Source organism: Aotus nancymaae, unplaced genomic scaffold (assembly GCF_030222135.1).
Source record: "Aotus nancymaae isolate 86718 unplaced genomic scaffold, 86718_ANA_hifiasm-v0.15.2.pri h1tg000077l, whole genome shotgun sequence".
NCBI classification, from domain to species: domain Eukaryota; kingdom Metazoa; phylum Chordata; class Mammalia; order Primates; family Aotidae; genus Aotus; species Aotus nancymaae.
The window spans coordinates 13,667,497-13,694,018 of record NW_026988492.1 but is presented as its reverse complement, the minus strand read 5'-3'; the positions used below and the strand labels follow the sequence as shown (position 1 = coordinate 13,694,018).

General features: G+C 41.7%; 1 protein-coding gene and 1 pseudogene across 2 annotated transcripts in view; one reads left to right on the top strand and one right to left on the bottom strand.

Moving 5' to 3' along the window:
* Positions 1 to 26,522, bottom strand: part of NEBL (nebulette) — a 371,607-nt gene that overhangs the window by 226,897 nt on the left and 118,188 nt on the right. For both annotated transcript variants that reach the window (XM_021666840.2, XM_064368377.1), the window contains exon 3: positions 2,314 to 2,398. In XM_021666840.2, the coding sequence (XP_021522515.1) occupies positions 2,314 to 2,398 (85 nt within the window). The remainder of the gene's footprint in view (positions 1 to 2,313; positions 2,399 to 26,522) is intronic.
* LOC105715736 (eukaryotic translation initiation factor 4B-like) lies at positions 4,130 to 13,284 on the top strand (annotated as a pseudogene).

Sequence of the window (26,522 nt, the reverse complement as noted above, 5' to 3'; positions counted from 1 at the left end):
AGCCTCTCAAGTAGCTGGGATTACAGGCACCCACCACCACTCCCGGCTAATTTTCATATTTTCATTAGAGCTGAGGTTTCACCATATTGGCCAGGCTGGTCTCAAACTCCTGACCTCAAGTGATCTGTCCACTTCTGCCTCCCAAATGCTGGGACTACAGGTGTAAGCCACCACACCCAGCCTTATAACAAATTAAATATAGTCATTCCCAGGTATCTGTTAGTTCTCTTTCCTCAGATACCCCATAATTTCGTGAAGGGAAGAGTAACTAATTATAAATTATTATGCACAGGGTCAAAGCATGTCAAGGCAGGAAATGAGTATTTGATTGCTTGATTTCGTTCCATTTTCCGGTGTGTACTTGTCCAGAATTACGTGATGAACCCTAACTTGATGAGAAGAAAGGCACACTCGATCTGCATAGAGCCAAGTTCTGGTACCCCTGGGGGTGTGAATCAGCAGAGGTGTTCTTGCCAGCCTCCATAATAGTGTCTCTCTTTGGCCAGCACCAGTTTTTGGAACCAAAACCAGTACACAAAAAAGAGCATGTTACACAAACTACAAAATAGCTCCCAACCATGTCTTCATCGCATTGTTAGCAACAGTAAATTCCACTTGGAGATTATTTCCTCTAATTAAGTGGACTGAGAAGTGATCCCGAGTCCCCCAGAAAGAGACTACAGGAGACCACAACCTCCCCTGTGATTAGATACACCATCAAGGAAATGCTTCAATCCCAAGCCACTGACAGCTGCCTGTTCTCATTAAGAAAGAGCTGCAGGCCAGGCACGGTGGTTCATACCTGTAATCCCAGCACTCTGGGAGGCTGAGGCAGGTAGATCTCGAGGTCAGGAGTTCAAGACCAGCCAAGATGGTGAAAGCCCATCTCTACTAAAAATACAAAAATTAGCTGGGCATCGTGGCAGCCAGCTGTAATCCCAGCTACTTGGGAGGTTGAGACAGAAAATTCCTGGAACATGGGAGGTGGAGATTGTACCACTGCACTCCAACCTGAGTGACAGAGAGAGACTCTGTTCCAAAAAAAAACCAAAAGCCATCCTGGTTAACATGGTGAAACCCCGTCTCTACTAAAAATACAAAAATTATTAGTTGGGCATGGTGGCACGTGCCTGTAGTCCAGCTACTCGGGAGGCTGAAGCAGGAGAATTGCCTGAATCCAGGAGGCAGAGGTTGCGGTGAGCCAAGATCAAGAGTGAAACTCTGTCTAAAAAAAAAAAAAAAAAAAAAGGAAAGGACTACAGACTGGCATTTTCAAAGCCTGTTAGCTGGACACCTCTTCCCTTCACAAATTCTGTGCTTTTCCCTTTCACATACCAGGAATTCTCAGGGACCATCATCATCACCATCATAACAAGCCTCCACAGTCACAGAATCGCTTCTCATTTTTTGAAATGCTTTCACACCTAACTACCTCACTTAATACTTACAGACACCCTCAAGACAGGTAGATAAGATGGACTGCCTCACTGCACATTAGTGCAAACATCAGAGAAACTGGCCTAAGGCCACAGACCATGAACAGATGAAGGAGGCCTATAATCACCCGCCTCCCCTACCTCTACCTCCCTTCTCCCCACTTCCCTCCTTACTTCACCACTGGCCAATGGATGGCAATGGGGTTGCTCCGTGTCTTCCTATGGGGTGCCAGGAAAGACAGCTTCTTTGAAAGAGAGCACCCCACATTTACTAAAGAGATCAAGTGTCCCTGCAGAAAACCCTGCCACTCACAACCCTAGTCTTAACTGATGTGTTTCACCATATTGAAGGCAAGTTGCCATCTAACATGGTTGACCGGGAGCCAATTGTGGTGTTCTCATCTTTGTTCATGCTGTCAGTGTGACATATGAAAGAAATATGAACAAAGTGACAGGAGGAAAACAAAGCCCGTGGCTGGTGTGAGATTCACAGACGGGGTGTTAGCCCCACACGCACTGCAACTGGGTCAAGTTAACACCTTGTTTTTCCCCACATATGCGGTGTGGAAAAGCTATTTGTAAACGTGTTTAAATATTTAGGACCAAATAAGTCAAAATTGTTGGGAAACATTGACTCTGACCGGAACTCATTTACTTGCCCTAGTCCAACATGAATAACAAAACTGAGAATATCAGGACAATTCAAGATCAGGAATAATACAGATGTTCAACACTTTCACCCGGAATTCCCAAACACTCCCGTGTTCAGCCTCCACACTGGCCTGGCAGGAACAGAACGAGGACAAGAACCTCAGAAGAACAGCCTTGTGAAGAATCTTTAGTACTAAGGGCACAGAACAAATCTTCTAGAAGTTACCTGACTCTGCAATTCACTTTGCTGCTTCAGGCGAAGATTTTCAGGTGTATCTGCCACCGTGGTGAAGGACTGCTTTGGGTAGTGTCTGTGGAGAAATTTGTTAAAAGGACATAATTAAAATATTGTGCTACAAAACACTTTCTCACCCATTGTTTTGTCCATTCCCACCCCCCATCCCACAGTAGAAGAGGAACCTGAGCTTGGCTAAGGTCATCTCTCTCTGTCATTATTCCCATTAGTCCGGACCTCATCCCATTTTCATAGCTCTGGCACTCAGACATCCTCACTCTCTCCCACAACTGAACTGAGGCTTCTCTTTTCTAATCGCGTCTTCACGCATGCTCAAGGCTTTCCTAACCTACACCATTCCTCCACCCCACGCACCCTTCCAGCATGTGTGCCAGCTCATCCATCCTTCAGCCAAACTTCCTGACAAAGAGGCCTCACCTCCCAGTCCCTGCCCATCTCCTATCCAACTAACTCCTCAATTCTATGACTGGCTTCTGATTTCTGTTTCTAGAAGTTTCTCTTGACCATTATAATGACTTCCTATGGACACAACCAACAGATATCTTGTAGTCCTCCTCTTGGGCTGCCTCCCTCCATCTTGAAATGTCCTCTACCCAGGTTTACACACACCCCTGACTCAGCTGCTACCTCGAGTGATTCCTTCCCTGTCTCCTGTGGGCTCCCCTGAGTCTCTGCATCCCCCCCATTCAAGGTCATCACATGGGATCTCTTCTCTTCTCAGTCTACATGGGGGATCATGTCATTCCTGCAGCTTTGGGACTTCTCTATCTGTGAGCTGACTACTCCCAAGTCTGAGTTTCAGATCCAGTAGCATTTCCATTTGCAGATTCCAGACCCAACACAAACTCCACCAGTCCAAAATGCAGCTGTTCATCACCCCACCCCTCCCCTAACACAGGTTCCTCCCTGGGTCCTCTTTTTCATTTATTATATTAGTGCCCCACTGCCCAAGTCAGAAAGCTGAGGATAATATAGACTCCTCACACATCCAACCACTTGCTCACCAAATCTATTAATCGTGTCTGCAAATATATCTCAACTATTTACTTATATAAATGTATATACATGTATATGTCTCCATCTTGACTGCATTTTTTAATTGTTGGTCGCATTTATTGTTCAGATGACTACAGCACTGGCCAGTCTTGCCCTTCCCATCTGAAGTGCCGAAACAAATGTTCTAAAATGCAAATCTGATCACGTCACTCCCCTGAGTAAAACCTTTCAAGGGCTTCCCGTTGATCTTGGAACAAATTCTGGCCTCCTGTCTTCCAAGGCCCCCATGGCCAGGCCTCTGCAGACTTCTCACTGAGAACACTCCATGCCCTTGCTGCAGGGATCACTTCAGTTCCTGGAGTTCCCCCTTCTCATTCCCACTGCTCACCTGACATGCTATTCCCCTTTCCAGGAAAACCCATCCCTCTTCCCACCCCACTTCCAGGTAAATATGTTTATTTCTCAGGTCTTGCCTTAGATGTCACTTTCTTCATGAAGCTCTCCTGACCTCTCGAGTTTGGGTCAGGAATAGCCCTTGGATGGACTTTTCCACCCCTGTTCTAATACTAATCACACGCTCATGGGTTTTCCTATTGGCATACCTCTGCCTCACAGTACAATGAAAGTTCTATGGCAGCAATGGTGGGCTGTCTTGTCCCTTGCTGGAGTACATTTCTGCCTATATCACTAGCACCTACCAGTGTCTGTCTCCTAGTGTGACCTCAGTAAATACTTGTGAACAGAGGAAATGAAAGGATGGAGAGGAACAGAACAACCACCCAAAGAGCCCATGCCTTGGCTACAGCCAAACTTCAGCATGTCCTATAATGCATGTCGTCACATTTGTGCAAGCATGCAGCTGCCCCTTATGTTCACAGATGACCCTCCTGGTGGTGAGGAGATGGCGTTTTCTCCCTGAGTGCAGGTAAAGACTCAAACACTGATTCAGAGCTGCTGTCCCATCTACTCACTGCTCCCATATTTGGCTGGTGCTGAGGAGACAGCTTTAGCTGCTGTGACCCCATAGCCACAAAAGCCACAGAGCTCAGAGCTGCTCCTCAAAGAACATCCTCCCCATTTCTTTCTCTCTGGCCCCTCTCCTTTCTGGTATCCACATGTGTCTCTTCCTGTGGCTTCTCAAACATTCTCACTGTTTCAAACTCTGCTCTCCCCATAAAAGGTTCTTTTCAGCATCCGTGTCCCTGGCGTCCCATGAGAAGGCTGATGCAATAATCATTGGTCAGTGCAGATAAAACCTATCCAAAGCACACTAGCACTTCTGAAATAAAGATTAAATATTTTGTAGCCCCCAGGGTCAGATCAATGGAAGGAAAATGTACATGCAAGTCTAATTTTTCCAGCATTCTTCAGGAATTTAATGTCCCATATAAGCCAATGTTCCAGGTAATTGGAGTTAACCCCATAACCGCTGGGCTCATCTTAACTATTTTAATTAACATCCTTCAAAAACCTTTACATTATTTTCCTGCCTTCTTAGAGTATATACAAACCTAGTTATATTTTTTCCTGATAATATAGGGTCATCTTAATAGACATTATCAGACCATGATATAAAGAAGTCATGCTTTTGAAGTTTATAAAGGTAAATAATTGAAATCATACAAGATGATTGCGCTTGTATAACTGATGGCCTGTCAAGAATTTCTCACACACAGCACTCGGTTCTGCCTAGTCTTCTCTATATAGTCAAATGTGTTAAAAATGTTGGTAAACACGAGATTTATTGATTCAAGTGAGTAAGTTGTAGCAGGTAAGGTCTTTTGCTCTCCTTATGCTGAAGTCAGACACAATGCTGGCCATACTCTTCCAGGGGTTACTACTGAACTATGTTCCAGACAATAGACAGAGGAAGTTGGACAGACAACTCTGGGGTGTTACGTAATATCTGCAAGTTCCAGCTTGGAAGGTTGAACTGTACTGAACTTTAAAATGTAGCAACTACGTATTGCTATATTTTAAAGCTATAGTAACAGCTGAGCATGTTTTCTTGTGTTTCATTTTTCCAAAATGCATTCTGTGGGATAAAGTTGCCACTGAGATTTTCAGGGCTCTACAATGTTTAATTTGAAAATTTTACATATGGATTTTAACCATTTTTTTAAAAGTGTAATTAGAATGCATTCTCAAATGTGTTACAGAAAGTTTACCCCATTGAGAGATCGTATTGACTTGCAGGTTCACTCAGTTTGGCGGCATGCTTTGGGAAACAACCTTCTACTGCCATTTAGGTTTAATTTAAAATTCTAGGCCAGGCGCAGTAGCTCATGCACTTTGGGAGGACGAGGCAGGCAGATCACTTGAGGTCAGGAGTTCAAGACCAGCCTGGACAACATGGTGAAAGCCCGTCACTACTAAAAATACAAAAAATTAGCTGGGCATGGTAGCATACACCTGTAATCCCAACTTCTTGGGAGCCTGAGGTGGAAGAATCACTGGAACTCAGGAGGCAGAGGTTGCAGTGAGCCGAAATCATGCCACTGTACTCCAGCCTGGGTGACAGACTGAGACTCCATCTCAAAAAATAAAAAATAATAGTAAAGAATATGATAAAATTCTGCCTAATTATTTAATTAAAGAGCATCCTGAGATTGAAAAGTGAACTGTTAGAGGAGAGTGCAATTTGTACCTCTTCCCTATGCACAAATTTCCTCCATGCAAGACAAAAATGAGTTCTATTTGGATACTAATGAACTTCACTTGCTGCCCATACCACTAAGTTTGAAGCATCATTTCAGGAAAATAATCAAATTGCTCTCACCATTTGACTTTACAATGTGAAAGGGTGATAGATTTCAACTTATAAAATGCATGCATATAAATAAAACACTACTTTGATATGTTTGGTATGAGCATCAAACAAAGTTCTATTAGGAAAAAGGGTTACTCTGGGGAAAAATAAAAATTTGAAAAGCTTCTGCTGTCTTTTAGAAAAATACTCTGCTAACCTCATGACCAAACTGCAAACTTACTAACATACTATGCAAATGTACATTGATACCTAAGACTGAAAACAGATGGCAATGCTTTGTACTTTATCCAATTATCTTTTTAAATCCTAAAATTTAATGACTTTTTAGTGGTGGGTTAATCTACATGTAGCATAACTTTCTCTAAAGATGCATAACAGGAAGAAATTATCCAAAATTTTGATGTTGGAGAGAAAAAGTTCAATTTAGTATTAGTAACCAAAATAATAAATGCTGAGGGAAAGAAGGAATTTATGCCTGAAACTACCAGGGATTATGAATAGTAAAACGAATTAAAACCTGAGGACTGGGGGATTCACATTATATTCAGAGCTAGCAAAATTCAAGAAAATAAGATTTTCAAAAAAAGAAGAATGCTTAACTATTGAGAGAGAGTGGGATGGCCTCATGAGTTGAGGCCTTAAGACTCAGAAGAAATAAGTGTAATTACAGAGATGGCAACTCACACTGTCTTATATTGAAAATAATGATTATAATATCTGCAAGAACCTAATTAATTTCAAACAACACATCTGAAAATCTCATCAAACTTGGGATTTCTCAGCATCGTGTCCATGTAGTAATGTCCATCTAATCTAATCCAGCAACAGTCTGCTCTTGAAGTCATAATCTCAACTCCCACTCACATACCACTCCACCTCTCCAGCAAAAAAGAAAAAGAAAACCAGATACAGAAATAAACTGAGGGGCCAGTAGTCCCTCGTGTCATTACAGAACAGAGAAGCCAAGCATCTAACACGAATCAGTGGCACCTTACAATTAGTTCTAAGGCCCTTTCCAAGTACGTCATTTAAAAGGTTCTGAAAGACCTTCCTAAAAGATTGTCTTGAATAGAAATCTTAAGAAAAACAGAAGATTTCTTCACCACTCCTAGAGGAAGAATAACACTTTTTTCTTCCTCTGTATTAAGAGTAAGAATGTAGGAAGAAGACACAGGGCATGAGAAATGGATGTTCAAAGAGAATCAGGAAACAAGTTAAAAAAAAAAAAAAGAATGGATGAATTGACACATTGATAAGTTCCCTGGAAAACAAAACATAATTGTGGCAATATGACATGTAATGCATTCAGAGCTGGTTGAGAGATCTGGGGAATATGCTGAAATGTTTAGCATCATAAACAGAAGTCTCTTAGATGAGCTATGCAAGAATTGGACGAAGTGTGTGTATCAAGACTAAGCTGACAGTTGCAACAAATCCAGATTTCCATAAAATGCTATATTAAAAATAAAGAGAGAGAGAATCAAGATAATAATAGAAGACTGTATCTGAAAAAGCAAAGTTAGGTCACAGAAAGATGACTTCAAATTTTTTATCTCTGTAAGATTCAGTTGTTAAAAATATAGAAAAAGTTATATGCAGATCACTAAACCAGAGCTCATCAAAATGCAGGAAGCGACATAAGCAAATGGCAACCTCCATGGAGAAGGGAATGAGAAAGAACGTGACCAGGGAGAGCGAGAAATCAGGAACACTCACTTTGTATCCAGAATCTGGTGCTTATGGGAGCACAGGAGTCAAAGTGCCTGGGTTTGTACTTGGCTAGTCTACCTTCCAGCTGTGTGCCTTTGAGTTAGGTTTCTTAACCTCTCTGGCCTCAACTTTTGCATCTATAAAATGAACATAACAATACCACAATTCAGGCTTGTTGCAATTCACACATGTAAGTCATTTGAAACCATTTCTGGCTTATAGTAGGCACTCAAGAAAATGTCTACCACTGATTATAATATTATTATTACTATTACTATTAGTACTACTGCTACTAACTACTACCACTTTCTCTCTACTCTTCTGCAAAGTAATTTAACCTCTGTGTCTCACGGCCTTCATCTATAAAGTGGGAATAAAATATTCCTTGTTCTCTCATGAAGTTGCTGCTGGAATCACATGAAAAAGTTTTACAAATGGAAAACTACTGTAAATGTGAGATATTAGTGAACTCAGACATATAAAGCTAAGATCTTCATGGATTTATTTACTGTAAATCCCATGTTCTCATACTGTCCTCAGAGGACATTTGGCAATAGGCAACATTTGGAGACATTTCTGGTTGTCACATTCAAGGGGGAGTAGGGAGGGGGAAATACTACTGACATCTCGCGGGCAGAGGCCAGGAATCCGGCTCTCCTACGCTACACTGTACAGCCCTCTCCCCGACAGACTTATCCTGTGCAAACATCAACAGTGCTGAGGTTAAGAAACCTTGTTTAATAGATATAAATCTCTAACATACCCAACCACTAATTTTAAGACTTCTAGCTCTAACAAATCTCTAAACTTTGTTTTCATTCCTAACTCCTGGTGAAGACAAACAGCCACCATGGCCCCTTAATCTTCTGCCATGTTCTAAGTCAATTATATCCATCTCCATCTCCATCTTCTCCCTCCTGATCTCTTAAGTCCACCCTCTCTGGCTTTCCATTTGCCTGACCACTGTCACAGTTAGACTCAAACTACAGGATCTGAGAGCAGAATTCAGGTGTCAAAAGAAACTGTTATTCTATGATGATTTCCTTATAAGCTCTGTGTGAAAATGGGATAACGTGGTGGGCCTGCCTGCTAGCATTTGAAAGTCCTGCTTACAAGGATGGCCCTTCTCTGGTGTCTGGGAACTTGAATTTGGGGACGGTTTTTCTACCATCTTTAACCATGAAGAGTGGTTCACTGTGCTGAAGCTGTTTGTACAAACAGCTAAACACCTGCTTTCTCTATGGGCATCTGGAATTTGGTGATCACCCACTCCCCCTCTTCACCACCACCCCCCAAGTAGAGACCCTGAGCACTAAGTCTCTAAGGAGCTTCACTGGTCGGCAATGTTTGACACAGGTTGTCACGATTCGTTGCTGGCGGAGTTTAGCGCATCCTGTATGGCTCTGCTGGGACAAGCGTCTCATTTTCTCCGGACCTGCTGCCGTGCACTTTACTTTGCTGATTTTGCTCTGTATCTTTTCACCGTAACAAATCATGGCCACGTGAATAAGCAGGGCTATATCCTGAGCCATGTGAAACCTCTCAAGAGAATCATCAAACCTGAGGATGGTCTTGCAGACCCCTAGAACAGGCCCATTTGTGTATAAGAGGCTTTCATTCATGAAGGAAGACATATACTAACATTTTTAACATAATATCCATTTTTAAAAAAATGAAACTTTTTTTTTTTGAAAGGGAGTCTTGCTCTGTCACCAAGGTTGGAGTGCAGTGGCACTATCTCAGCTCACTGCAATCTCCACTTCCCAGGTTTAAGCAATTCTCCTGCCTGTACCACCCAAGTAGCTGGGACTACAGGTGCAGGACATCACATCCGGCTAATTTTTCTATTTTTCAGTAGAGACAGGTTTCACCACATTGGCCAGGCTGGTTTCAAACTCCTGACCTCATGATACACCCACCTCGGCCTCCCAAAGTGCTGTGATTACTGGCATGAGACACCACATCCAGCCAACTTTATTTTTTTTAAAAAAAGAAATTTTTTTTGAGATAGAGTCTCGCTCCATCACCTAGGCTGAAGTGCAGTGGCAGGATCACAGATCACCGCAGCCTTGATCTCCCAGGCTCAGGGGATCCTCCCACCTCAGCCTCCTGAGTAGCTGGAACTAGAGGCAACTGCCACCATGCCCGGCTAATTTTTGTATTTTTTGTAGAGATGGGGTTGCACCACGTTGCCCAGGCTGGTCTCAAACTCCTGGGCTCAAGTAATCCACCCACTTCAGCCTTCTAAAGTGCTAGGATTGCAGGCATGAGCCACCATGCCCGGCCATATCTTTTATGACATTTAAAAAGTGAAAGTTCTGACCTCATTATTATGAAACTGGCTTTCAGCTCCTCCTCTCTGAGTTAGGAGAGAGACCAATGCCTTTGCTTGGGACCATCCTTCACATTCTGATTTTAACCAAGGAAGTCATTTTGCCCAAGGAGCAAGACCATAACTAACTGTTAGGGATGTAGGAAGATGATAGAAGGCTTAAATTTAATTTTAATTATTCCTCCCAAGTCTGAACCACTCCATTTTGTAGCAACAATGATTGTTTTATGTCATTCAAAATTATCTTCAAAGAATGAGAAATAGGCCAGGGCAGTGGCTCATGCTTGTAATCCCAGAACTTTGGGAGGCTGAGGCAGGCGGATGACATCACCTAGGTCAGGAGTTCGAGACCAGCCTGACCAACATGGTGAAACTCTGTCTCTAATAAAAATACAAAAATTAGCCAGGTATGGTAGCTGTAATCCCAGCTACTTGGGAGGCTGAGGCAGGAGAATCATTTGAACCCACGAGGCAGGAGTTGCAGTGAGCCTAGATCACACCACTGCACTCCAGCCAGGGCAACAGAGCAAGACTCTATTTCAAAAAAAATAAATAAATAAAAATTTAAAAACAAACAGACTCAGAGAGATTACCACCATCAGGTCTTCTATGAAGCTACTTATTATAAAGGATACAACGTCAGGAAGAAAGAAAATAATTCCAGAAGGAAAAGCTAAAATGCAAAAAAGGAGGGAGGCAAGCAAATAAAATGTAAATGTGCATACAGGTGTGCACAGGCACACACACACACACACACACACATTGTGTAGAATAATAACAATGTCTACCACATAGGATTTTTTTTTTAAGGCAAAGTTAAAACGCTGGACAACAAGTTGAGAGGGTATATGAGAATTAAAGTATTCTAAGATCTTTCTATTCTTCATGAGTAAAGCTAGAATATTACTGATTTTTAGACTTTGTTTAAACACATGCAATAACATTTTAGGTATAACCACAAAGAATTGAAATTAGATTACATAAATTCAAATCCTACAAAAAGGAAAATATCAAATTTTTTAGAAGAACCAATAATCTAACTCAATATAATTAAAAAAAGAAGAAGAATGAAGACAGAGAGAAAAAGAATAGAATAAACGGGACAAATAGAAATTTAACAGTTAGGAGAAACAATTCAATAATCATAAGTATGTAAATGAACAACACTTGCCAGCTAAAAGATTGATACTGTCATACTTTTAAATTCCACTATAAAATAACTATACTAATATGAGACAAAATCCTTTTTAAAATAAAAGTGTTGCTTTCCCTCTCCCAGCAAGGCAGCCTCAGTAAAAAAGAATAAAAAAAGGGAAGACTATCTCCCTAACAGACTTTCTAGCTGAGGATGTGGAGACTGGTGGAGGAAGCACCTATGTTTCCAAACCAGTCAGCTGGGCTGAAGAAACAGATGACCTGGAAGGAGATGCTTCAACAACTTGGCACAGTAATGCTGACGATGTGTATAGGGCGCCTCCAGTTAATTGACCATTCCGTCCTTCCCACTGCTCCACCCGCTGCTCGGGAATCCAATATCAACCGGAGCCGTCTTCCCAAATCTCCACCCTACACTGCTTTTCTGGGGAATCTAACCTATGATGTGACAGAAGAGTCAATTAAGGAATTCTTTAGAGGATTAAATATCAGTGCAGTGCGTTTACCACATGAACCCAGCGATCCAGAGAGGTTGAAAGGTTTTGGTTATGCTGAATTTGAGAACTTGGATTCCCTGTTCAGTGCCCGAGGTCTCAATGGAGAGTCTCTAGGCAACCGGAGAATTCCAGTGGACGTGGCTGATAAAGCACAGAATAAAGGCAGGGTCGATCATTCTTCCTGCCATGATAGAAGCCGGGATTCTGACAAAACAGATACAGACTGGAGAGAGCTCATCCTGCCACAGACAGCTTTGATGACTACCTGCCTAGACGAGGTGATGATAACTTTGGAGACAAGTATCGAGATCATTATGATTCAGGTGGGTATCTCGATGGGTATCGGGATGGGTATCAGGATGGCCCTGGCCACTCAGGGATATGGATCAATATGGCAGCCGGGATCGCTATGATGACCCAGGCAGCAGAGACGAGGCTAGAGGCCATGATTCCCAGATAGACGGTGGCAGAAGAGCATTTGGCAGTGGGTACGGCAGGGACGATGACTAAAAGGGAGGCAGGGACTGTTATGAAGACCAATACAGGATGACCGGTCATGGAGCTCCAGAGATGATTACTCTCGGGATGATCATAGGTGTGATGACAGAGGTCGCCCACACACACACACACACACACGCAAAGACCCAAACTGAATCTGAAGCCTGGGAGTACTCCTAAGGAAGATGATTCCTCTGCCGGTACCTCCTAGTCCAGTCGAGCTGCTTCTATCTTTGGAGGAACAAAGCCCATTGACACAGCTGCTAGGGAAAGAGAAGTAGAAGAACGCTACAGAAGGAACAAGAGAAGCCGCAGCGTCAGCCGGATAAGTCAAAACTAGAACAACGGCCTCAGGAGAGACACCCGACCTGGCGAAGTGAAGAAACTCAGGAACCGGAAGTGTCGAGGACAGGAAGTGAGTCATCACAGACTGGCGCCTCCACCACATCCCGCAGAAGTCAGGCAGACCAGGATGCATGAAGGAGAGAGAGTGAGAAGTCTCTAGAAAATGAAACAGTCAATAAGGCGGAAGATTGTCACTCGCCAATTTCTAAACCTCCAAAAACTGATCAGTCCCTAAAGGTAATGCCAGCCCCTCCACCAAAGGAAAATGCTTGGGTGAAGCGAAGTTCTCAGCCTCCTGCTCTGTCTCAGAGCTCAGACACAGAGCGGCAATCCCCTACAAGTGGTGGGGGAAAGGTAACTCCAGCTCAACTGAGGAAGAACCAGCAAGGAAAGATGAAAATAAAGTAGATGGGATGAATGTCCCAAAAGGTCAAACTGGGAACTCTAGCTGTGGTCCAAGAGACCACTGAAAGGAGTCAGATAGGAGAGATGGCAAAAAGAATCAAGACTCCAGGTCTACACCTGAGCCAAAGAAACCTGAGGAAAATCCAGCTTCTAAGTTCAGTTCTGCAAGCAAGTATGCTGCTCTCTCCTTTGATGGTGAAGATTAAAACGAGGGAGAAGATTACCCAGAATAGACCTCAATATCCAGTGCTCTCTCCCTAGTTTCTCTCCATCCTGGAACATTTGAGAGCAAATCAAACCTCTATCCAGACAAGACAAAATAAAATTCACCATCTCCTGAAGACCTTTCTTACCTTTAAAAAAAAAAAAATGAAATTCTCTTGCATGCTGCTGCAGCTTTTAAAGTATTGAAGTAACTGGAGAATTGCCAATATCGTCACAGAGAAAGAGACTATGGCTTTTTACTGGCAGAGCTGTGGTGTGTTATGCCACCATGCAGTTGCCAGTGTGATTAGTGCCTAGGGGCCTTCATTTAGCAGAAATGGTAATGACAGTGATATAACGTCTGGAATCTGGTTGGGCAGTAGGGGAGGAATGTATAAGGAAATGGGTGAGATTTCTACCTTTTAATTTTTATTTTATTGTGGCATATATGAATTCTCAAACATTATCTGAATAAATTTTCCAGTCTTGGAAAGGTAGCTTCAGCCTCAAGTTGTTTTAGTCTCCAGGAGGATGCCAGCTCCTCCTCCTATTTAATTCTGAGTTTTGGGGGCCAGCCTAGGGGGAATTCCTTCATTGTTTTTACCCTCCAGGGGGGTAGTTGGGAGTGGGTCTATAGGCCATAAAGAATAGGACTGTATCGTACCAAAATAAATGGTTTGAAAAGAAACTTTTGGGAGGTGATGAATCATTTTGCACCAGGTAATAGGGGAAAATTGTGTGACCTCCAGCAAACACATGAATGGTTATTTTCTGGAGCACTTGGGAGTCGTGGTAATTCCCAGTGTTTGGTGTATCCTGGTTTTACCCTTTCTAAACACTGTCCTTTTTTAAAGTTCTAATATATCCACATTCTGTTGAAACCTTGAAACTTTAAAAAATTTAGACTCTTGTTGTCATCTTAAGTTCTTCATGCTACTCTTAACCGCCCAAAAAGCAGTCTCTAAGTCACATAGACGATCTCTTGGGCATTTTCTCTCTCAGCCATGGAGAACTGTGAAAGGAAGAATTGCAGCTTTTCTCAAGCAAATTGGTTTCTTGATGCCTTTTGGTTCTCACTCCTTGCCTGCTCCTGATGCTTTGACCCCTTTTATAGATCAGAGTGCTCTAAAATAATGGATGGTCTTGGGTGGTGAATAAAGGTGGAAAATAGGGACAGGGAGAGTTAAATTGGGAGCCTTTTTTACAACCTTGATGGGTTTTTCCCCCCAAGTTTCCTTCTCCACTGAAATGCCACACCAATGCTTGTTGGATTTATGAGATGGCCAGACCAATGTGTTGTTTTTCCTTTTTCTTTCTTTTTTTTTTAAGCTTTCCTTGAGAGAATAAATGGCAATGGAGAGAACTATTTAACAAGTCCTGGTTTCTCTCACAACACAGTAGCTAAACTTGCCTCCTTTTATGTACATCTTTGTAGGGATCAGCTTGCTAGACAGTATTAGCAGGGAAATGACACCCTGATCTTGGTTTGCAAGCCCTTCTCCCATCGTTCCTAGATTAGGTCCTGTTCAGCCATGCAGGAGTGTTGGTTTATGCATGCTGCAGCAGTGGGCATAATAAATATCATTTACCCAGTGGGCAAAGTTGTATGCCAAGTGAATTTAAATAATTGGTGTGGATTGGCTACTAGCTAAGAAGTGAGCTTATAAAGTGATACTGAAAACTGAAAAAAAAAATCTCTAAAAAAAAAAAACCATTGATTGTAGACAATGAAAAGCTAGGGTTTGCCCTCTTCATGTCTACTCTCCTTACAAATAGTTATATCCAAAACTGTTTTTCCCTCTCCCCCACCTTGCCCCCTGTTAAAACAGAAACGGGGATTAATTAATGTCCCGCTTCTGAATAAATGTAAAATGTTTACAAAAATATCTTCTACGAATATGATTTGTAATCTGTAGACTTATTATCTGGGATATATCTTGAGATGTAAAATCCCATTCTTTGGATTCTGAGTTTTTTGTTTTCTCCAAATAAATCTGGTCTTTAAAGTTCAAAAAAATTAAAAAATATTTTAAATAAAAGTGTTAAGAATAGAGACACTACATAGTGTTTAACGTTCAATGGTTCAATTCACCAAAAAAGTATTATTCTAAGTGTAAATATACCTAATGTTAGCCTCAAAAAATTTTTAAATATGTATGTGTACATATAAATTCATAGAGAGCATGCAAAATTGATGACAGGAAAATTGGCATTCCACCAACATAATGAGAAATTTCAACACCATCTCCCTACTATTGCTGGGTGATGCAAGGAAATACAAACTGAATAAAGATATCCAATATGTGAAATATGAAATTTGTGACAATGATATGAGTCATGTCTCCATGCAGGGATGGTATTCAAACCACTTAACACCAGTACATCATGGCATTCGCCAATCAAAAATGGCATCTGAAAGGTCAGAGGAGGCCTGGCTACAAATTACCATGAGGACACACCAGTGTGCACTGATGACCATCACCCTGCCTCCAGGAGCACCCACATGGAGGAAAAAGCATGATGCCTACATGCGCCATATGGAATGAGAACAGAGCAGTAGAAGAAAGATTCTCTCTGTTGTGACACTGGCTCTATTCGTGGACGTCTGTACCATCTGAGTTAGCTTCACTGAGGATGTCTGCATTTAAACCCAGATCAAGTGAGAAAAGGAAACCGCATGTCACTAGGGTGGAGGCATAGAGACAGGAGGAGAGAAAGAGGATAATGATAAACCTATGGGGGCCAGCCATCACCTGCTCACAATGAGAATGCTGCTGACATCACAACTACCCCAGGAAGAGAAAGCCCAGAGCTGCAGAGGTCCAAAGAGCCCCATGCTCAACACAAAGAGGTTTCCCCTGGCAGAGGGAACAACAGGAACAAACACAGCCTGAGAACCACAGGACAGAAACCAGGCATAGTGATGAAGATTGGATGGACCGAAACCATGCCTACTCCTGCCAGGATGGGAGGCCCAGGGGAGCAGGGAGATGGAGCAGCTTCAGACAGAAATATGAACTGGTGAATTTACATCTGTGTGGCGCTGTGTTCTCCCCAAAACAAAAATGTTAACAGATTTGTTTAAGGAAGACCTCCTCCAATGCCTAGAAAATCTGAACTGAAGCCAGCTCCAAGCTGCCGCAGCAAGAACAGAACGGAGTCAGGCACTTGCCTACTTGCCTTTGCAGATGCCTCTGCTGCCTGGGCAGTTTCTTCTACCAGGTTCTTTCTTTCCAACTGGGAGCCCAAGTTGCAGAAGGCCTGAATCCCCAAAAGCCAAGCCCTGGGCCTCCTTCACTCACTTCTTCCAGGACAGTGTATATACACATTCGCTTTACTAGTCTTCGTTTTATTCCCCATAAGAAGACTTTAAAACTCACATTTATTTGCACATAAAAGATTCTGTCTGTTAGTTTGAGAAAAGCAAAACAGCCTATTACATGAGAGAACAAGAAAAACTGAACATTTTTTCCCTTGAATAAAAAAGGATTTTTTAAAAACTAGAATAAAATGTCCTAGGAAATAGTATAAGCTAGTAATAATTTACAAAAATAATCTCAATTGAGTTATATTTTCAGGTATGTAAAACTGTATAAATGAAGAAATTCTCCCATCAAATGTTTTAAGTCTCAGATGGTAACATAAGTGCAACAATTCTAATATTTCCACGGATTTCCCATTTGAGCAGTGCCAGGAGAATCACCATTTAATAGGTAGAAACATTTTAAGATAATACCTTTTTTACATATTGGGGTCAATCTGGGCATTTTCCACCTAATCAAGCCACTTAAGTAAAAATTTTTTAATGTACCATTAGCACCATTCAACATCAGCCAAAGGCATGATTATAATAATTATAAGCCTGATATTCTTCTAGGATTTTGGGGTCTAACATGCTTCTTGAGCCTGTCTTCCTATGGCATTGATGCAATGTCTATTCATGAATTTCCTTCCACAGCCATCAACTTGTTCTTAATTCTACCATTAATCTTCTTCCCTGTAGCAGCACTTCCATAAACAACTCACATATAATGCCCCTGGTTGCAAAACATCAATTTTATAATTTTTTTTAAAAGACGGTGAATTAAAGCACGTACATGGGGAATACCCTTCAGAAAGCAGACTTATGAGAGTTGCTGATAGATAACATAAAAGCGAAAAATGGATTATGATAATGTAGGCCTCTCATACATGAAATACAAGCCCCAGCTGAAAGGAGTTACAGAATCCAAGACCCTGTCTCTCTAAAGGGCAGTCAATAACCTGTCTAACAATTTACCAAATTCTCTTCCTGGCTTGAAGGGTCAAACAACTTGCCACCTATTGATCTACTTCCTCAGCAGGACTCAATTGCAACTTCTCTCATGTATTTATAAAAGAAGGCATTATCCAAGGGATTACACAGTAAACCTGACCTACCCCACTATGAAATGCTTATCGGCTATTAGAACATGTCACCTAGATTTTGAATTATGGTGTAAAAGGTGAGAAATTAACACACACACACACACACACACACACACACACACACACAAAATCCTGCATGTTAAGAAAAATATGAGCTGGTGGAGAAGAGTCTATTCCCTGTGTTGTTGCTGATATTGATCAAGGGAATATACAAACAAGGAAATGTGTGACATCGAACAGCCCTACGATTTGTGCCCAGGAACACCAACCAGCACTGTTGATTATAGCCAAGAGGAACACATGCAGATTTGGGACTCGAGTATCTAAGACATGACTATAGTCTGAAAAATATCAAAACAAAGTTTATAAGAAAACAGAACATTAGAAGCACAAGAAGGATCACATTCGTCTTCTTTGTTAAAGATCATAAATAATAAGTATCATACCTATAGCAAATATGCAATATGAACAAAAATAATTATTTAAAGCCTAAAGAGGGGGGAATCCATAAAATAATTCTATTTTTAAGAAAAGACCATGTGTAAATGAACATAAATATGTAAATGTTTAGTTCCCACTTATAAGAATATACCACAAATATTAATACTTAAATCTTCTCTGTCACTCTCAAAATTCATCCACATAGAACAGAAATCTCTTACTGAAAATTGTATGATAACATATCAGTATCTCACTCGGCTCTTATATAAAACTACATCTTCAAATAAAAAAATAAATATTTTTAAAAAAGAAAAGACCAGGCTGGGCACAGTGGCTCATGCTGGTATTTCCAGCATTTTGGGAGGCCGAGGCGGGTGGATTGCTTGAGTCAGGGAGTTTGAGACCTACCTGGGCAACATGGTGAAACCTCATCTCTACAAAAAAATATAAAAATTAGCTAAGTGTGATGGCACACACCTGTAGTCTCAGCTACTAGGGATGCTAAAGTGGAAGGATGGCTTGAGTCTGAGAGGTTGAGGTTGCAGTAAGCTGTGATTGCACCACTGCACTCCGGCCTAGGCAACAGAGCAAGGCCCTGTCTCAAAAAAAAATGACTATACAAAACTAGAAATGTCATATTACATTCAGCTATATATTTTCCATTAAAATATTATGGTCTTATACATAAATTTATGGCCCAAAGTAATAAGTAAGCTAAATAAATTGTGGAAAACTAATAATTAACAATAAAAATAACAAGAACAACCACCACCACTGGCATAATGGTCTACGCCTAGCTTTTGTGCTACCTCCTGTGCTCAGGGCAGACATTACTAATCACACCACTCTCAGCCGAGTCCAGAAAAGATCCAACCTTCTTAGCACAGTAATGCAGGCACCTGTTGCCAGGCATCTTAGAGCACAGGATAAGTCTCCTTGCAATCCATAGACTCTACTTATTTGACAACTTGCAGATCAGTTATTTCCTAACATGTATGGCTACAAAAGCAATTTGAACAGACTAACATCTGTGTAACCATTGGCCTCCACTATGGAATTAAAGAATTACTTTGGGGGAGAGGAGGAAACTGTCTAATGCACCCCAATTTATTAAGTTCCAAATTTTATACATTAAATTCATTTAAATATGGATTTTCAGGATAAACAGAGGGAAGGAAAAATCATACCAAAATTAGCATCTTTTTAAAACTTTTATTTTCTTTTAAGTTCCAAGGTACATGTGCAGGATCGGCAGGTCTGTTACACAGGTAGACATCTGCCATGGTGGTTTGCTGCACCTATCAACCCATCACCTAGGTATTAAGCCCAGCATGTATTAGCCATTTATTCTTTCTTATTTATTTATTTATTTTTGAGACAGAGTCTCACTCTGTTGCCCAGGCTGGAGTCTCACTCTGTTGCCAAGGCTGGAGTGCAGTGGTGCAATCTCGACTCGCCGTAACCTCTGCCTGCTGGACCCAAGTGATTCTCCTGCCTCAGCCTCCTGAGTAGCTGGATTACGGGCACCTGCCACTACGTCTGGCTAAGTTTTATATTTTTAGTAGAGACAGAGTTTTGCCATGTTGGCCAGACTGGTTTTGAACTCCTAGCCTCAAGTCTCCACACACTTCAGCCTCCCAGAGTGTTGGGATTAGAGGCATGAGCCACCATGCCCAGCCCACTAGCTATTTATTCTGATGCTCTCCTTCTCCCTACCCTGCCCAACAAAATTAGTATGTCTTACAACAGTATGTGTTAAAGAAAATGAACTAAGCACTGTGTACAACATTGTCAACTACTGCGTCCCCGACTATTCTCTTCACCTCTTCCAAGCAACTCAATAAGCAAATCACGTTCTCTGCCTAGGTACTTCAAGGCAGAGTCTAACCACAAAATATATCAGCTCATCTTTAAATATACTTATTCCTGGTCATTGGTTATATAATTAAACTAAAACTCAATAGGTCATTATAATTCTGCTGTGTTCAGTGTCTTGGATCAGGAGAAAGATGTCCAGCTTTAAACCCTTACCATCACAGGTTAATGGCATAGGAAGAAAAGAAGGATTTTGTGGAAGGTCTGAACTAGGCACTATATTTTAAAATAAATACCCTTATTACCTTCAAAATCATACAGATTTGTTTCTAACTCAAATGGTAAACCAAGCACCTCCCACCCAAAGCCCAACTGAAATATTTTTAAATATACATATATACATATATAACATGTACATACATACGGAGAGAGGAAGAAAGAGGCAGAGTTGTTAAAAGAATAAAAGGGCTGGCCACAGTGGCTCAGGCCTGTAATCCAAGCACTTTGGAAGGCCGAGACAGGTGGATCACTTGAGGTCAAGAGATCGAGACAAGCCTGGCCAGTATGGTGCAATCCTATCTCTACCAAAAATACAAAGATCAGCTGGGCATGGTGGTATGCACCTGTAATTCCAGGTACTCAGGAGGCTAAGGCAGGAGAACTATTTGAACCCAGGAGGCAGAGGGTGTAGTGAGCCAAGACTGCATCACTGCACTCTAGCCTGGGCGACACAGCTGGAGTCTCAAAAGAAAGAAAAAAAAAAGAATAAAAGCCCAGGCTCAATGGCTCATTCCTAAAATCACAGCACTTTGGGAGGCCAAGACAGGAGGTTCGCTTGAGCCTGGAAACCAGCCTGGGCAACATAGCAAGACCTCTTCCCTACAAAAAACTCTCAGTTTGGCCAGGTGCGGTGGTATGCACCTGTGGTCCCACCTATTCGGGAGGCTGAGGTGGGAAGATCATTTGATCCTGGGAAGTCAAGCCTCCAGTGAGCCATAATTGCACCACTGCACTGCAGCCTGGGTGACACAGCAAGGTTCTGTCTCAAATTTAAAATTTTTAAAAATAAAGAATAAAAGCATTGACAGTAAAGAGGAAAGAAAGAAGACACCTTAGCTGATAGTCAACGGATAGGAGCAGATTGATAGAAAAACAAAACAGCCAGTAATATCAAACAGATAGGAACTCTGGAAATGTCACTAGGGCCACAATGGCCAGGCTATTCAAAAAGTGCATTCGAATCAGCTGGCTACTCAGGTCCCTTGCACCTTCCTTTAATCCATATAAGCAAAGCAAGTTCCTCCAGCAGAAGAGGCCTCTACCCCAATCACAGACCCAAGCTTGTCTCTCAGTGGACATACCCTGTCTTGAGGCCAGAGATGAAGAAGATAGGCCTGGAGGTGACTTGTGGATCTCCACATCAGACACCAGGTAGGGGAAGCAACACTACTCAAGGGTAGAATATTCTAAAGCTCTTGACCCCTGGAATACAGCCCCTCTTACTTTTGTTTGTTTTGTTTATTCCAGGAACTTGAGAGGTTCTTCACCTAGCTGTTCCCACCTGTGCACCTTACAGAAGCTGGTCTGTTGACAGCCCTGGCCACACACAGCACTTGTAGAAACCCACAGTCAGCATTCCCAGTCAAGACCAAGACCTGCTCAGGAGTCAGGCCCTCCCCATTGCACCGGAAACGCATTCTGGCTACCTGTGCTATTCAGCCTCCTCTTTGCTCCTAAAAATGAACAGCCAGCCAGCAACCACTCAGTCATTTAAGAAAACCCAACAGCAAGAAAGAAAAGAACAAAGATGAAAATGAGGGTGGGGGTGGAGGGGATGGGGAGAAGGAGCACAAGAAAACGTGGCTGCCCTGGGAGAAGCTGATAATTCATGCATGAGAACCCTGAAAACCATTCGAGAGGCTATGACATCACATGGTTTTGCATATGACAACACAATCCAGTTAGATCAATGAAGAACAAATTGCAAAGAAAAAATGGAAATCAGAAATACCAAGGAGCCACTGAAAAACTAAAATACACTTATTGAAATTAGTGGTTCATGTGGGTGAGGATGAGGGTCGGGGCAGGTTCACCACAAAGGGGCCACAGGAGAGAATTTTCGTAAGTGATGAAATGTTCCATACTTTGATTGTAGCCGTGGTTACTCAACTATATGGGTTTGTCAAAACTCATAGAATCATACTCCAAAAAGAATAAATTTTATGCTACATAAAATTTAAAAAGTTAATTTTATAAAAATATATAATTGTTGAAATAAAATAGCCAATAGAGAGAATAATGGAATGAACAATCAAACTAGTGATCTTCAAGATAAACTGGAGATCAAAAAGCAACTCCCCTAATGAAGAGCGAAAAGATAAATGAACAAAATGAGAGAAAAGCTAAGGAAACTGCAGACAAATCCATTTAATAGCAGGTTCAGAAACAAGAAAGGGAGTAAGAACCACTTGCTGCTTCTCCTCTGCAGAACAAACTAAGTGCCCAGCAGAACGAGCAAAATATCTTTATCAGACATACCCCAGGGAGATTTCAGAATCGAAAAGCAGAATCTTCAGAAACCTTATAGAGAGAGAGAAAAGTTTGCCTATAAAGTTATATCACATATTCTTAGCAGCAAAACTACGCCTTTAAGATTTTGAGAGCAAAATCACTGCCTATGAGGAGAAAAGCACGGTATTTTCAGGCAAGTAGCAACTCAAAGGTATAACCCATGCACTCCCTCTATATATTTTATTAATTTTACTTTAAGTTCTGGGATACATGTGCAGAACATGCAGGTTTGTTACAGAGATATACATGTGCCATGGTTGTTTGCTGCACCTATCAACCCGTTATCTAGGTTTTATGCCCCGCACGCATTAGGCATTTGTCCTAATGCTCTCCCTCCTTTTGCTTCCCACCCCCAGACAGGCCCCAGCGTGTGATAATCCTCCCCCTGTTTCCATGTGTTCTCATTGTCCAACTCCCACTTATGCATGAGAATATATGGTGTTTGGTTTTCTGTTCCTGTGTTAGTTTGCTGAGAATTACGCCTTCCAGCTTTATCCATGTTCAAAGACATGAACTTATTCTTTTTTATGGCTACATAGTATTCCATGGTGTATATGTGCCACATTTTCTTTATCCAATCTGCTATCATTGATGGGCATTTGGGTTGGTTCCAAGGTTTTGCTATTGTAAATAATGCTGCAATAACCAGACTTGTGCATGAGTCTTTATAGTAAAATGATTTGTAACCCTTTGAGTATATAGTCAGTAATGGGATTGCTGGGTCAAATGGTATTTCTGGTTCTAGATCCTTGAGGAATTGCCACACTGTCTTCCACAATGGTTGAACTAATTTAGACTCCCACCAACAGTGTAAAAGCTTTCCTATTTCTCCACAGCCTTGGCAGCATCTGTTGTTTCCAGACTTTTTAATGATCACCATTCTGACTGGTGTGAGATGGTATCTCACTGTGGTTTTGATGTGCATTTCTCTAACGACCAGCAATGATGAGTTTTGTTTCATATGTTTGTTGGTCACATAAATGTCTTCCTTTAAGAAGCATCTGTTCTTATTCTTCACCCACTTTTTGATGGGGTTATTTGATTTTTTTCTTGTAAATTTGTTTAAGTTCCTTGTAGATTCTGGATATTAGATTTGTGTTCAATGGGTAGCTTGCACACATTTTCTCCCATCCTGTAGGTTGCCTGTTCACTCTCACGAGAGTTTCTTTTGCTGTGCAGATGCTCTTTAGTTTGATTAGTTCTCCTTTATCAATTTTGGCTTTTGTTGCAATTGTTTTGGTGTTTTAGTCATGAAGTCTTTCCCCATGCCTATGCCCTGAATGGTATTGCCTAGGTTTTCTTCTAGGGTTTTTATGGGTTTGGGTTTTACATTTAAGTCTTCAATCCATCTTGAGTTATTTTTTGCATAAGGTGTAGAAAGGGTTCCAATTTCAGTTTTCTGCATATAGGTAGCCAGTTTTCCTAGCACCATTTATTAAATAGGGAATGCTTTCCCCATTGCTTGTTTTTGTCAGGTTTGTCAAAGATCAAATGGTTATAGATATAAAAAAAATTAATATAGGACATTTTTCTATGACAACAAGAAAATTCAAGAGAGAGCTAAATTACATAAAAATTCAGTGACCGCTGAACATGACTTAAAATGGTGTTTTTAAAACTTTGATTAGAGCCCACAGTAAGAGATGCATCTCACCTCCCAGCTCAGTACACACACAGACGCATATAAAATGCAAGCTTTGGAATAATACCTAGACTAATTTTGTGTGATGCCCTTTAACTTTTACTATTTTATTCCAGTATATTCCTTTTTTTCTTAATGCTGGTCTTGACCTACTAAATCAATGTCCTGTCTCAGTAAATGGAGCCAATCCACAGTTTGAAAAATACAGATCTCAGAGAAGCAAGCAGGAAAAAAATTAAGCATAAAGAATGCAAGGACGTAGCAGACTGTGACATGTGGGATGCTCCTTTTGACTGGCAGAGGTTTAACAGCATATGGTTACGCAGCCAGAAAATATTTTTGAAATACCAACTGTTAGGCTGTTTGTGTTGCTATAAGAATACCCGAGACTGGGTAATCTCTAAAGAAAGAGGGTTTGTTGGGGTCAGTGGCTCACATCTGTAATCCCAGTACTTTAGGAGACCGAGGTGGGCAGCTCATGAGGTCAGGAAATTGAGACCATCTTGGACAACATGGTGAAATCCCATCTCTACTAAAAATACAAAAATCAGCTGTGCATGGTGGCACGTGCCTGTAATCCCAGCTACTTGGGAGGCTGAGGCAGGAGAATCGCTTGAACCAGGGAGTAGGAGGTTGCAGTGAGCCGAGATTGCACCACTGCACTCCAGCCTGGTGACAGAGTGAGACTCCGTCTGAGAAAGAGAGAAAAAGAGAAAGAAAGGAAAGAAGGAAGGAAGGGAGGGAGGGAAGGAGGGAAGGAAGGAAGGGAGGAAGGGAGGGAGGGAAGGAGGGAAGGAAGGAAGGACGGGAGGGAGCGGGGAGGGAGGGAGGGGAGTTTATTTGGCTCACGGTTCTGCAAACTGCACAGAGGGCATGGCACCAGCATCTGTTTCCAGTGAGGCCTCACGAAGCTTCCAATCATGGCAGAAGGTGAAGGGGGAGCAGGTGTGTCACATGGTGAGAGGGAGAAATACAGGAGAGAAGGAGGGGCCAGGCTCCTTTAAACAACCAGCTGTCATGTGAACTAACAGACTGAGAACTCACTCATTACCATGGGAGAGCACCAAGCCATTCATGAGGGATCCACCCCCATGACCCAAACACCTCCCACCAGGCCCCACTACCAACCCTAGAAATCACATTTCTCTTTTTTTCTTTACGGTTTGGATTTGTGTCCCTGCCCAAATCTCATGTCAAATTGTAATACCCAGTGTTGGAGGACAGGCCTAATTAGAGGTAATTGGATCATGGGGTGGATTTCCCCCTTGCTATTCTCGTGAGAGTGAGTGAGTTCTCATGAGATCTGATTGTTTAAAGTGTGTTGCACCTTCCCCTTAGCCCTCTTCCTCCTGCTCCAGCAATGCAACACGTGCCTGCCTGCTCTTCACTTTTCACCATGATCATAAGTTTCCTGAGGCCTCCCTAGCCATGCTTCCTGTGCAGCATGTGGAATCGTGAGCCAATTAAGCCTTTTCTCTTTATTAATTATCCAGTATCAGGTAGTTCCTTATAGCAATACAACGGACTAATACACTTTCCAACTTTTACTTTAGGTTTAAGGGGTACATGTGCAGATTGGTGACGTGGGTAAACTGCCTGTCGTGGGGGTTTGATGTACAGATACTTTTGTTACCCAGGTAATCAGCATAATACTTGATAGTTTTTCAATCTTCACTCTCCTCCCACTCTCCACCTTTTAGCATATGAATGCATTATAATTAGCATTTAATGAGCAGTGAGGACAACCAGAGGTCACTTTCATCGCCATCTTGGTTTTGGTGGGTTTCGTCAGGCTTCTTTACAGCATCCTGTTTTATCAGCAGGGTCTTTGTGACCTGTATCTTGTACGGACCTTCTATCTCATCCTGTGACTAAGAATGCCTAACTTCCAAAGCTCTAATGCTAGAAATAACTTACATTTACTAAGCACTTAGTAAGGTGCTGGGTACTTCTCTAAGAACTCTATATTCAATATCTCAGTTAATCCTCCCAACAACCTTTTGAGGCACATACTCTCATTTTCCTCACTTTGGGACCAAGGAATGTATATCTGAGAGATTACACAGCTGGTGAGTGTTGGATCCAAAAATCTAACACAGACCCATCTAACAGCAGTGAGCAAGACTTGGCTCACACTGGCTCATGGGAGCTGACTGTGCACTTTTTGAGAATTTTATGAGTAAGTTGCTAAATACAGTCATTACTAAAAATTAAATGGTATCAACTTACAGTTAAATCAATGGTAATATAAGCAAAGGTAATAAATGTTCAAATCTCTTCACTTCCTAATTATGTTACTACATTATATTATCATCTCTGGTTTTATTCACATCTCTTGTATTTGCAAGGGAAAATGCCATCAGGACGTGCATTTGTGCCGTTCTTTCCAAC